This window comes from Plectropomus leopardus, chromosome 19, assembly GCF_026936395.1.
Source record: "Plectropomus leopardus strain MGB_pleo_1.0 chromosome 19, ASM2693639v1, whole genome shotgun sequence".
In the NCBI taxonomy this organism is placed as follows: domain Eukaryota; kingdom Metazoa; phylum Chordata; class Actinopteri; order Perciformes; family Serranidae; genus Plectropomus; species Plectropomus leopardus.
The window spans coordinates 22249987-22263372 of NC_142194.1; the positions used below are offsets into that span (position 1 = coordinate 22249987).

The 13386-nt window shown below is 39.4% G+C and overlaps 1 protein-coding gene across 1 annotated transcript; it reads right to left on the reverse strand.

The window, feature by feature from the left end:
* Positions 1-356: 356 nt before the first annotated feature.
* Positions 357-12928, reverse strand: cbx7b (chromobox homolog 7b). Its single transcript, XM_042507714.2, has 6 exons — positions 12612-12928; positions 9478-9521; positions 9293-9358; positions 7012-7078; positions 6522-6852; positions 357-4379 (listed from the first exon to the last, which is right to left on the reverse strand). Exons 1-6 carry the CDS (start codon positions 12678-12680, stop codon positions 4192-4194), a joined length of 765 nt encoding a protein of 254 aa, XP_042363648.1. The 5' UTR covers positions 12681-12928; the 3' UTR covers positions 357-4191.
* Between the last annotated feature and the right edge of the window lie 458 nt (positions 12929-13386).

Sequence of the window (13386 nt, forward strand, 5' to 3'; positions counted from 1 at the left end):
AAAATGGAGTTTAAAATTTAAAATGTGCAGGAACCCTGAATTAATGTTATTATTATTTTAGAATAATTCTTTCATTTTAACTTCTCTTACTGTTATCTGTACTTACACGTTTCTTTTTACCATTGACAGTCTTTTTATTGTCTGATTTTGTTTCATTTTTGTAATATATTATTATTATTATTATTATTATTATTATTATTATTATATTTTGTAAAGAATATCACAACTTGAATGTTTGGAAAGGTTGAGTTTTTAAATGCATCAACCAAGGGAACCAAAGCTGAACTGAATCATTCCGCCCGTCACCCTTTGGGACACCAACAAGCAATGCAACAAGAGATTAAATTGATATGAAATATGAGCAACATTTATTTTATTATCACCATAGAAATATTCTATACACAATGACACTTGAAAGACCGGAGCAGGTAATGTGCAGGTTTACATCACGATAAAGTGCAAAGGTTCTTCGCTTGGTGGACGGAAGCTGCACAAGCGACCACATCAAGCGACGTCGAATCCGGGTGCTTGTTTTGTCACGTCAGTACGTTGAAATATGGCATCAGCTCAGTGGTTATCACAAACCGTATAAAAACTATTCAGTCATCTGCGCCACAAATACACATAAATATACATTCAGGTCAATGTAGAAAAATAACGACTAAAAAATAAACGTTTCATCCTCCTCCCCTTTAAAGTCTCCTCATATTTCAAGTCTTAAAAGCATCAGTCGTGCATTCAGTTAAACCAAAGAAAGGCCGGACAGTAACTGTGTGTGTGTGTGTGTGTGTGTGTGTGTGTGTGTGTGTGTGTGTGTGTAGTATAGAGGGAGACATTAGCCCTAAAAGCTACAACAACAACAACAAAATGATGCAACATCAGGCACTTCCATTCCCTGCAGCTTCATTGTCACACACAGACAGTTTTGGGATCACGAGATGCTTACCCATCATCCTCAGTGTACGATAAACAACATGCTGACCAATGGGACGCCGCTGTGGAAGATTCCACAGACGTGACACATCACATTAGCTCCTGTGTCCACTGGGCAGGAAGCCAGCAGGGTCAGGCAAACACACTGGGATTTTAAGTGAGTGATATGGGTCTTTTTTAGACTTTCAATACACTTGTAATTACATCAATATAGCATTATTTGTTATGATTGTTTGCTTGCTGGATGGAGCTGGATCACCCTGCGTTAAACTTTTTTAGCTCATTAACTCCAAATTGCATATATTTTATCCATTTTCTGCAGCATAATGCAGGTTTTTAGATGAATTTTCTACCTTCTAAGCAGCAACAGGTTTCACTTTCATTCAGATGGAGTTTGCTAGATTGTCCTGGAATTACAGACATTTTTACTGGCTGATATTACATCCAATAATATTATTCTATTGGTAACAGATCTTGAGGTGAAATTGTTCAGCTGTTTCCAAGCTCAAGAATGAGCTTTAAAACCAGACTGAAGTCTGCTGAGGGCCATAAACCTGCATTCTTCCTAACAGCCAGTAGGGGGCGACTCCACTGATTGCAAAAAATTGCTTGTTAACTTTTGTATAGGTTCCCTTTTGACAAAATCTTTTTGGAGCTCAGGACTTCTCAATGGCCAGTATGAACAAGTAGAACATCAAGCAAAACAGTTTTACTGTTCATTTGGGCCCCGCAGAATTAAAAAATTGTGAATCGATTCTTTGACAAAAGAGAATATCTTCTTGCAAACCCCCGTCATGAGAAGCTGCAAGCTGATCTGAAACATTTCTAAATGATCTGCTGGTCTACTCCTGCCTTGATCAACTAGTTAGTTTCTGTTATTGTGTGACTTTGGTGTTTTAAAGGGTTAGTTTTGATGCACCAAAGTCGCCCAAAAACTAATCAAGGCAGTGATAGATCAACAGCTCCTGTGTTCTGTGAGGTAAAATTACTGTTTTTGGCAATGGAGTCTGATAGGCTCCTTTGGAGGGAGCATAGAAAACGGCCTTATTTCCCCAAGAGCTATGAAGATATTCGGAATTTATCCGATGCTTGAACTAATATTGATTTTTTAGGTGACTAAAATATGTTTTGTTGCTGATTTTGTCCACAGCAGTACAATACATAGTTAACTCATACAACCCCATTTAAAAAAATCTATCCCTTTAAGAATGCAGGAAATCAATAAAACCCTTTAGTGTTTTTGTCATGTAAACTCTGTGATTTACCCTGTTGGCTCCTGATGGACACACAAAGCTCAGTAAATTCAGTGCAATTCCATAGTACATTCTGTCATCACGTCTCCTCTAGTTTCTTGGTACGTTACCAATTTGGTACATTACTCAGTCATCGAGTGTGTGTTGAGTTGTGTGTTTTGAGATGAAGACGCTCGGAGGGTAAGCGGAGAAAACTACAGTCTGTCTTTGCATCGATATAACTGTACCGGAGGAGGAAAGGCATGCAGGCGGATCAAATCATCTGATTCTGAAACGCATACAGGACTACGCTGTGTGTTGTACAGTAGTAACAGTCTATGTGTTCACAGGCTACAAGGTACAGCACTGTATGTTAGTATGGGACTGACGGCTAGGCCCACCTCACCGGAGTTTATGTACACGAATCCAGTACTGAACGGTTAGTTTAGTGTGGAAGAGAGAAACAGCGTTTACATGCACAGAGAACGCGTCACAACTACTCACATTACTTGACCTAAACTCCTCGTTCCAGTTCATACAAACCACTACATTTACCTTATGATTGTAGCTGCTGTGAACTTTTTTGGTCAAATGTACAAGTGCAAGCTTGTTACTCTTGCTCAGTCTGACTTGGAAAATTTGTAAGAGCCCAACTCTGTCATGGTTATGGGTTTTGAATATATTTTGGACTTTGTTTTTGGGGGGGTTTCTGGTTGGGTTTCCCTTGTTTCTCACGTTTTTTTTCCTGTTTTATTTTGTAATGTATCATGTCTGGTTTTACCTCCACCTGTTTCTGTTTTAGTCTCGTTTGCTCCTTCCTAGTGTTCCCAGCTGCACCTTCATTTGTTAGCCAATCCCTGTGTTTCTTGTGTCCACCTACCTCAGCTGTGTGTTGTTGTCTTGATTAGTCCCCTGTGTGTACAAATACCTGTGTGTTTCCCTTAATCTGACCTTCACTGTGATACTACCCTGTATTCCTGTGTTATCGCTGCTGTGACTCTACCCAGTTATCCTCCCAGTGTTCTCCTGCGTGTTTGCTCCTGTCTGCACCCGCATTTTTCCCTGTGATCCTTGTTTTCTTTATTCATTTTGGGTTTTGATTCATATTTTATTTGTACTTTGTGTTTTTGGACTTTACAATCAGCATTAAAGCTCGCCTTTTGTCTTTACTCCTGTCTGCTGTTTTTGTTCTGCATTCGGGACCTCCTCCAACCTCACCCTGTGACAATCTCACAAAATAAAAGCATGAGAGAAGATAAAAACACCAACGATTTCACGTATGAGGCCCATTCTGTTAACCGATTTAAAGGTAATAGTGCTAAAGGTAGCACTATGAGAGTATCAGTGTTTCCAAAACAATGAGACTATGTGGCGGGGTCAAGGGGAAGATGACAACGACGACAGCAAACTTTCTTTTTTCCCTCTTATTTAAATGAGCGCATGTCCCCTTTTTTTTATTGTGTGTCCCCTTTCCAAAGTCAGATGTTAACGCAATTGAGGCGGAGCACTTTGAGAGTTTTCTTTTTTTAAGTTTGTGACTCCTGGGCTGGATAATTAACAAATGAACCTATCAGAGCTGATTAAATCGGATCAATGGATGAGAGGAGCAGCTGCTGTAAAAGAATGCAAACTTTTAGACTCGGTAGAGTTAACAGATTCACTTTCAATTTGCTGACATTCACCATGTTTTGGTTGTGTCTCTTTGGAGAAAATGACTAAATTGTTGGGGTTATTGAGCGGCTGTAGAGTTACTTTCGCATTTTTGCACGCCCTCACTCACCAGCAGAATTCAAGGTAACTCTGTCCAACTGTAACAAAGATGAACAGTAAGCTTAAACACAATGTAAGGTGACTCTGTGCATGTAAACGTGACCAGGTTGGAAGCAGTAGGTGAGGGGAACAACAGAGCGGAAGGGAATAACACCAACAACTCAACTGCTCTCAATGGCCCTCAACTGCCATTCCCGACCTGTGATTAAACCCTTTTGCAGCGCCCTCCCCACCAAACCTACTAAAACATCACACATCAGATCGCCAAACCCCAGTCTCTGAAGAAGCCTTTGGCCACTCTGGACTCTCGGAAAGTCACTGTGAGGGAGTTGAGGGTGACGTCTGTGACTGTCACTTCCCCCGGACAGATGATGGGCCTCCAGGTGTCATCAGGCTTCTCTGATGCCTCGATGGCGGAGCTCCACTCTCCTGTCCTCTCCTTTCCTGTGTGAGATGGTATTAAGGAGAGAGGAAGACAGAGGGTAGAGTTGATTGTATTCGGTATCACATGTACTGGTACTGAATTAACCTCCCTGGACTGAACTGGACAGACTGTCTCTGCTCTGATAGTTGTTACGAACAGGCAGGTATGTGGCTGCAGGAGCAGACAGATCTGACTTTCTTTAGAGGCGACGCGGAGGAGACAAGTGCCCCGTTCTGCGATCAATTTGTCATTAATTTGGGGAGATTTACTGATGTCTCACCTTTAAATCACGAAAATGTTTATCACAGCTCTGTCAAACTACACTATAAGTTTGTCATAACTAATGAACAAAGTCTTAAGTTATGGCCAACATAATGTTTCGTAAAGTCATAGTAACCTTGACCTCTGACCACGAAATTCTAAACTTTTCATTTTTGAGTCCAAGTGGATGTTGGATGCCAAATTTGGAAAAAAATCCCTTGAGGTATTCTTGAGATATTGCATTCAACAGAATAAAACACACAAAGTCACACTGACCTTGACCTTTGACCACAAAAGTCTAAGTAGTTCATCACTGACTAAAAGTGAATGCGTGTTAAATTTGAAAAAAATTCCCTAAAAGTTTTTAAAAAATATTTCGTTAACGAGAAAGAGACAGACAAAGTCATGGTGACCTTGACCTTTGACCACCAAATTCTAATAAGTTCACAGGTGGGTCAAACTGAGTTTTGGTGCCATATTTGAAGAAATTCCCTCAAGGAGTTCTTGAGAAAACACATTCACATGAAAGAGATGTAAGGTCCAAGTGACCTTTGGCCTATGGCAACCAAAATGTATTCAGTTCATTGTTGAGTTTGTTGGAGTATGTAAGTATGTAACCTAAATCTCTGTAACTGAACAATGATTCCAGCTAAAGTGTGACTATAATGCTAGGATAGGGAACAAGTTTCATGTGACATGAGCCCTTAAGGCTCTGTCCAAGAAAGGTTAAAATTGTTATGCAATTGCAAGAATGCTGAAGTAAGAATGCTGAAACTACCGTTAGAGGAACTGAAATGCTACTGTATAGGTCATTTAGGAGTGTCATGTGAAGGTCACCCGTAAACAGAGACAAAAATGAGGAAAATTTAATGTGTATATGAGACAAAAAAAGAGTGTGGGTGTCTGGTCTCTGTGACTGAGTTCAACAGGTCATGCAGAGAAAAAAAAACAACTCCTAAAAAGGGACTGTCCTCGAAGTTGACCAATCCAGAGAAAATGCCACGCTGAATGGGGAGCCAGATGACGAGGGGAACCAACCAGAAGATGATTCTACCTTCATTCACATTTCCTCATTGTAAATAGTATAAAATACTGGATCAGGGAAAGACAGGTTGTCAGAATGCAGGCTGACTCGCTGATGTTATCGGCTAGGGAGATGCATTTCTGATCCAGAGCTCTGTAACTGCTCATTGCTTGCTTGAAAAGATTCACTAAAAGGTTTGAACTCAAAATTCTAAATTCTGTGTGGACATTCAGTTATTTACTGCTTATTGAGTTGCTTTTAAGAATTCTGAACATAGCACTCACCCTGGGAGGGTGAGAGTTTTTTCTACTTGCAGCAACCAAGAGAAAAACTCCTTCAAGTTCTATTGGACGTTTGTGCCAAATTAAAAAGAAATCCCTCAAAGTATTCTTGAGGTATGGTGTTGAAAATGAGACAGCTGCACTGTCACCTTGACCTTTGACAACCAAAATCAAATCAGCCCATCATTGAGTCCAAGTGCATGTTTGTACAAGTTTTTTTTTTTTGTTTTTTTTTAAATGGGATAAACGGACAGACAGCCAAAAAACATAATGTCTCTGGACTGTGCTATTGTCTGCGTAAAGGCATTTAAATCATCATTAATTTATTAAAATCTTCATCTGCTGTGGCGTCAAGCTTCAAAGCAGAGGACTGCTGCACCATGGGACAGACTGTTGTTTCACAGCAGAGACTTCAGATACACAGTTGTTTATGATGTCTGCATGATATTTACTTTAATCAGCTCATGTTTTTGGTTGCGTGCCTGGTGAAAAAAAGCCCGGGCATGGCCGTGCCAACTGGACGGTTCACAACGAGTCAAGTAAACTGGGTCGTGATGGTGATTAGAGTCCACTGGCTGACCAACTGACACACTTACCATTTAAAGTGCCTCCGCTCTTCTCTGTTGTCTCCTTTAGCGCCTCCTCCTCTCTATCCTCTTCACTTTCAACATTGTCCTCCTCTTCCTCCTCGTCTCCCCAGTCCTCTTGTGTGGGACTTGGGGGGTTCGAGTCAAGGCACGTGAACTCTGACCTCCTGGGTTTGCTGTCCTGATGTGCCAGTTGTGATTGTGGGTGCTGCCTGCTGGCATCGTACGGCTGATCCTCATCCTCGGGGAGCAGAGAGCGTGTCAGGGAGAGACGCAGGCGTGGCGGAGGTTGCTCTGGAGTCTTGTGAGCGCTGCGGAGGTCCATGGTGTAGACGGTATCCTGAATATAGATGAGAGAGAGCTCGAAAATTAAAGCTTGAATTACTTTTGAATTCAGTCTGAGTGTTTGGAGTTACAGTCAAACTGGATGGGCGAAAAAGCAAACAGGAAAATGAAACTGAGTTGTATAAATAGCACAAAACAGTTACTCTTGGTTTACCTGCAGAAGGAGTCTTTTGGCTTTGGATCCTTTTCTCCTGTGCCCCAAAGTTCTCTCTCTCTGCTCTCTAAAAAGCCAAGCACACTGTTAAACGTAGGCTGATGGCACATGTCAGTACATCAGTACTGCGTCCCGTTTTGCTTACAATATTTCACTGATCCACAGGCAGTGTAACACGACAAAAACACAACAGTCCATTGTCAAAGGTAGCGGAACAAGACAGCTAGCAAAGCAAACTTGGATGTTAACAATGAGTTAACCAATAAACATGTATTCCTTTATGTTTAAAAACCTGGATCAACATCAGTGTCCTTGTGCTGTGTTGAGATGCCTTTTACAAGCTATTAAGCCCCTGAAACCTGAGCAAATTGGTTTGATTTCTTTCGATTTCTGATCTTTTATAATTATTACTAATTTATTTTTGTAATTACTAATTACTAATTATTATTATTTTTAAATTATTTATTTATCTTATTTATTTTTTAATGTAATTTTGAATTTGTTGTTCAGCTGTAATTATGATTTTTGGCCAGCAATACCAGAAGCTATTTTCACGTAATGAAATATGTACTGTGGACTATTGTTTTCTTTGTTGTAAAGGTGTCATATAATCCCATGCAGGATGGGCCTGTAGGTGGCATGACACTAAAATAAAAAAATGTATTTATTCAAAAAACAAGCGAAAAAGGACAATAAGCAAATTGGCGAGAAATGTCCTACAAAATGCAAAAAAAAAAAATCATAAAAAGTGACAAGAAAATGACCTGGAAATTAATTACAAAAATTTGAAAAATTCTACGGAAAAATGTCTAGAAAACTGTATATGTAAAAATATATTTAAAATTATGTTACAGGGAAAAAAAGTTGGGTTTTTTTTGTCATTTTCTTATTTGTTTCTGTTTTTCTTTTTTGTTTTTTTTCTTTTTTTAAATTATTTTCAGGTCATGTTCTTGTTATTTTTTATTTATTTATTTACTAATTTCCTGCTAATTTTTGGACCATGTCTTGTTAAGATGCCTATTAATTTCCAGGTTTATGAAAGAAGTCCAACATTATTGCTCAGTTTTTTAAGGGTTAGTCTGTTTCTTGTTTTATTTTGTAGGCTTACTGCTCATGTGTCATGTCCGGTTTTACTTCCTGTCATTGTGTCTTCCTGATTTGTTACACCAGTCCCTCACTCACCTGTTTTTGCTTCCCTGATTACTGTCTCCTACTGCTACAGGCCCAGTTTGATCATCTGTTCATGTTCCCTGTGGTTTCCCTGCGTTTTTGGTTTTTCCTGTCGATGATTCCTCCTGTTCGTCTGCCTGGTTGGAATTCATCTCACCTGCTTGTAAGCCTGTTTTTCTTCAAAGTATTTTTTTCTAAAACACCTGCTTGTTGTTCTGCATTTGGGTGCTGCCTGCCTGTGCTGCTTCAGTCAGCTGTAACAGTTCAGTGGGAAATCACTGGGAAAAAAAGAGCATGCATTGGTCTCATCAATAGTCCATGCTTGTTTTGGGATAAAAACAAATCTATATTAACAGAACAAATTCTAGCAGCTAATAAAAACATTCTGCTACTTTGCAACTACTATTTTATTTTTCATCGGTCCACCAGATTTATGACACTTTGTCAAGAAGCTGCCTGCTTATTTTACAAAACATTCATATTTTACACCACCTTTATAAGTGTGGACAGATGTTTTTAGGACCAACTTTGGAGATGATTTGGGGGGAGCAATCTCTTAACGATTCATGTAATGTAAGAAGAAAAGAGATTTGTTCTGAATATTTCAACTATTCCACTAAATCTGCTCTGGTTCTTGAACTGGTTCTGTTTATGATTCCTGGAGGATTGGTGCTATGTAGCATACCAGCTGGCGTTTCCACCAGTTTTGCGCTGAACCACTGTCAATCAAAGATGTGTCATCAACAGAGGGCGTTACACAATGCACAACTGAAAGTAAACAGTAGCAGCAAATGCGCACATAACATTTATTACCTACCATTGTTCTGTTACTGCTTTTACCCAAAAATCAAGCATGAACCAGCTATTGATGAAAATACTGCACAAGATTTTTTTCTGATGATTTCAACTTCTCCATCCTCTGTTTCCAATCTTTAAACTATGACACGGTTTGGTTTCAGCTAAACGTTTCAGATTCTGTACCAATTTATTTTTGGTTGAAATGCCCATGACAGTTCAAATGATGTTTGGTAACTGTAGCAAACTGGTCTCAAACCCTCTAAAATATCCTGGATTCAGGGCGAGTATTATTATATGTGCAGTGGAGTCTTACTTTTCTTCATAGGCCTGCACCAAACGCTGGTCCAGAATGTGTTCCTCAGGTTCCCATGTGCTATACCTGTAAGAGGATTCAAAAATGTGTATGGTCCATTAATGTGATACATGTGGCAATGGGAATATGATGTACATTTGGGACTGTTGTGTAATCCAACAAGCCCTCTGATGAAGTTTACTTACTTTGGAGGCCATCCTTTCCACTTCAACAGATACTCCACATTCCCCTGAGGACACAAAGTTTAAGAGCAGTATCAGTCAGGGAGTGAGACTTCAAAATATAATGCCTTAAAGGGACAGTTCACCCCAAAACCGAAAAATACATATTTTTCCTCTTACCTGTAGTGCTATTTATCTATCTAGATAGTTTAGGTGTGAGTTGCTGAGCGTTGGAGATATGGACAGTAGAGATGTCTACCTTCTCTCCAATATAATGGAACTATATGGCACTTGGTTTGTGGTGCTGTTAGTGCCAAAAAATACATTTGAAAAACAGCAATGTCTATTTCCAGAAATCCTGATAATCAATAATCAAGATAATCCAGCAACCTGGTTGTGAGCAGTTTCTTGTTTTCTGTCTACAGAGCAACACCTGCCTACTGAATCACAGCACAGAAGGAAGTGTACATCTGCAGCTAGCAGAAGTGGGGCCAAGTCATTGTTTTGCAAGTCACAAGTAAGCCTCAAGTCTTTGAACTTAAGTCAAGACTGACAAATCCTAAACTTTAAGCAAGTCATAATGCGCCTTCACCAAACATAATCATTTGGGATTTTTTTATTTAATGATGAAATGGAGGTGTAACAATAAACAGACACAACTAGGCTATAAGATCAGGAGCAATATCTCAGACATCAAAGATTATATTTTAGTTTGATTAAAGTTTTCAGGCTCTAATTGTCACAACAAGGATTTGGATTTCATTGAATTTTGCAGGGTGATGCATCTTGTTAATGATTCGCCAAAGGGCGTCAGCATCATTAGAAAGGAGATGACATGTTTGCTTGTTGACGGTTAAGATCTTACTAAGCTCAAACCATTATGAATTGCAGACTGTATAGTATTATACAAGTAATGAAAGTATAGTCGTGCAAGTAAAGATCAGACCTCTTCACTGTCTTAGTCAGTGGTTTTCTTGACTATGATACTTGCTGTGGGTGATATTTACCTCCTTATTGTCTATATTCCACTATATTGTTGCTGTTGAATGGAGTTGTTGCCATGCCATCAGAAAATATCCATAATTAACAGATAATGAAAAGTGTACTCTATGTTTCTCATACACCAGCCAAGCTACTCAGAGTTAGTCACCCTTGGTGACATCATCCCATAATAACTTCCCAGCTCTCAAAGGTATTCCCAGCGGGTGAAGTCATCACTTTTCCCGACTTCATTTTCCTTACCCACTTCCACATATACAGTAAAAAGGTGCCCATATCATCCATAACGTGCAATGTAGATCATATACTTCACCTGCAAAGCGTGAAAATATCATCATACTATCGGACAGCTCAACTCAAGATGCCTTTGTGTACTTTGATAACCCAAACACTGGATTTAAGTCTCAAAATCTTGTTTATGTATGGTTATCCTCCTATAAGCGAAATATCAAGCTATCATCTAATATTTTGCACTTTACTGAGAATTTCAGAGTTAGCAGCAACATATGTCGGCTTGTTTGAGTTGTGGACGGACAGATATAGTCCACGGAATACCACATGTGGTTTTAACATTGACCTATGTATATTCTGTCTCTACTAAACTTTCACTTTATACACTTTGAAGCCTTGCTTGAAGCTCAAACCATTTTAATATCAAGTAAATCTCTAAGTTCATTTTAGTTTGTGCCTCGGTTGGTATTTTTGCTTATTGATGTCATTTCTTGGAGTATCTTCAAATGCTTCATATTCATAAAATATGTATACCCTAAGCTTAAAGGTTATGTTAGTCAATAAGCCATAATAATTAATAAAAGTATTGACATTTTATCCCTACCCCCCCAAAAAACAAAAATCTGACATAATTTTTCATCAGATTTTACAAATTAAGAAAACATTAATCTGAAAGATTTTTAAATCTAGAAATAAATATTTCTTAGCACACCGTAAGTCATTGCAGTGTGGACTCACACTGCATTTTCATGCAGTTTTGCACAGCATGTAACATAAGATAATGATGTCTTTACAAGTGTACAACATGATGAGACCGAAGACAGAAGCCTTAACTTTCTGCTGCAAGAATGTATCTTCCAGCTATTATGGTTCTTATCTTAGAATGAATTTAATAACGATCCCTGCAACTGTCCGTGGTATGTCCGGTTAAAGTGTTTTTAAAGTGTTTTGACCGGCTCTGTACATTTAATGTTTAATTATTCAGTAGGGCTGCCTCTTCAAAGTCAGAGACTCGAATTATGAGTTAGAGACTCCTCAGTCTACTGAGATTGCGTTAAGTTGAACAGTCGTTTTTTTCTGTGCAGCGCACTTTCTGGGGGTGTTCTGGTCCCCAGATTTTGCTATGGAGTGAGTGCTCTTGACTTTTATGCTGAACTTTCATGTTGAATGTTTCAGTTTTGATTAAACATTTGCTAAAGGCATTTAAACATAGTTTGTGTTGGAGTTTGCTATACTCCAAAATCTAAGTACTGACAGAAAGATTTTTTAAAAAAAATTGTAAATGCTTATCAGTTTCAAATACAAGTTATTGGTCTGATTAACTAATAATAAGCGGTATTGGCCCTGAAAAACCAATATTGGTTGACACCTGCAAAGAACGTCCCTTTGAGCCTTTCAGATGTTAAAACTTTAACGAATCCTTGAATATCCTTTTTGAACTGCAAAATTCGATTCGACTGGCATAACTCTGTCAGCATAGTCCTATTATTCAGCATGATGTTGACCATACCATGACTGGGGAGGGAGGCAACTTGTAAACAAAGGAGTTTTGGGGGGCCCTTGTGCATCCTGAAGCACCATAATTTCTAGCTGCGCACCTGCATATGTCAACACCATCTGGTAACTCGGAGTCAGACCCCATTAGGGAGTAAACAGGCCTAAAATAAAGATGTTTTGGTTCGTAACATAACGCTGTCCTTTTCCTGCTAGCACGTTTAACTGTAGTGACAACACGGTGCACGTTACATTAAAGGGACATCCTCCTGTAACCCGCCCCCTTTATACAGCCTGCAATTAGATAACCAGATTAGTGGCGCAATTCTGCTCATTTAAGCTCTCAAGCTGTCATTAGCACACAAAGTAGCATCCCAAAAAATGTGTCTCCTGAGTGCTGACTGACACATTTATGCAGCATTTAAAACGCGTACCTTTCTAACTCTTTTCTTGACGATTGATTCCACAGCAAACACTTGCTCTCCAATCGCTGACAGCTCCATCTCCGTGCACGCCGCTGTCTTTTTGGGTTTTAACTGTCAAAGTAACGTCTTTCTCCGGCGCAAACTAAGCTAACGTTAACCGGTGATAATAGCGCTGCTCCGGTTCTGTCCTCCTCCTCCCGCGTATTTGTTTTCCTGACAGTTTGAAGGCCCGTTGGTCCGGAGCGACTTCCTCCTCCTCCTGCTGGATCTTGCCGTGCGTCCAGTGACTTTACAAAATCTGCGACACATCTGCACACCGCTCCGCGCGCACCCGACAGCGCGCTCCCTTTTACAATGAGTCCGCGCGCGTCACTAGCTGCCTCATCATTCATACAGTCAGTGTGGATGGATACTGAATACTTAAAGCAGAAACACTACGATGTGAAAGTGAAAGTCTGTCATTCAAAATCTAACTGGTGAAAGTATAAAGTTATCAGAGCAGAACTGCACTTGGGACTGATGCATTATTAAATATTAGGAGTATTATATTTGTAACACAAAAGTATATATTAAAGGATAATTTACAGAAGGATTAAGTGGCATCTAGTGGTTGATGATTATCCACAGATGTCTCCATCTCCAAATCAAACAGACCTGGTGATTTAATATTTAATATAGCAGTTCCGGGTTAAAAATCTGTGTTTTTGCAACACAGTTGGGCTAGGCGTGGAGGAGCTGCTATAACTGTGCTGGATTAATTTCCACTATTGAGTAAAACATCCCC

Excerpts from the sequence above, each read along its gene's own strand:
- cbx7b (XM_042507714.2), bottom strand. The coding sequence starts at position 12,680 with ATGGAGCTGTCAGCGATTGGAGAGCAAGTGTTTGCTGTGGAATCAATC. Across the intron at positions 6,853-7,011 it reads CCAAAAGACTCCTTCTGCAG|GATACCGTCTACACCATGGA; the intron begins GTAAACCAAGAG and ends ATCTATATTCAG. Across the intron at positions 4,380-6,521 it reads GAGCGGAGGCACTTTAAATG|GAAAGGAGAGGACAGGAGAG; the intron begins GTAAGTGTGTCA and ends CATCTCACACAG.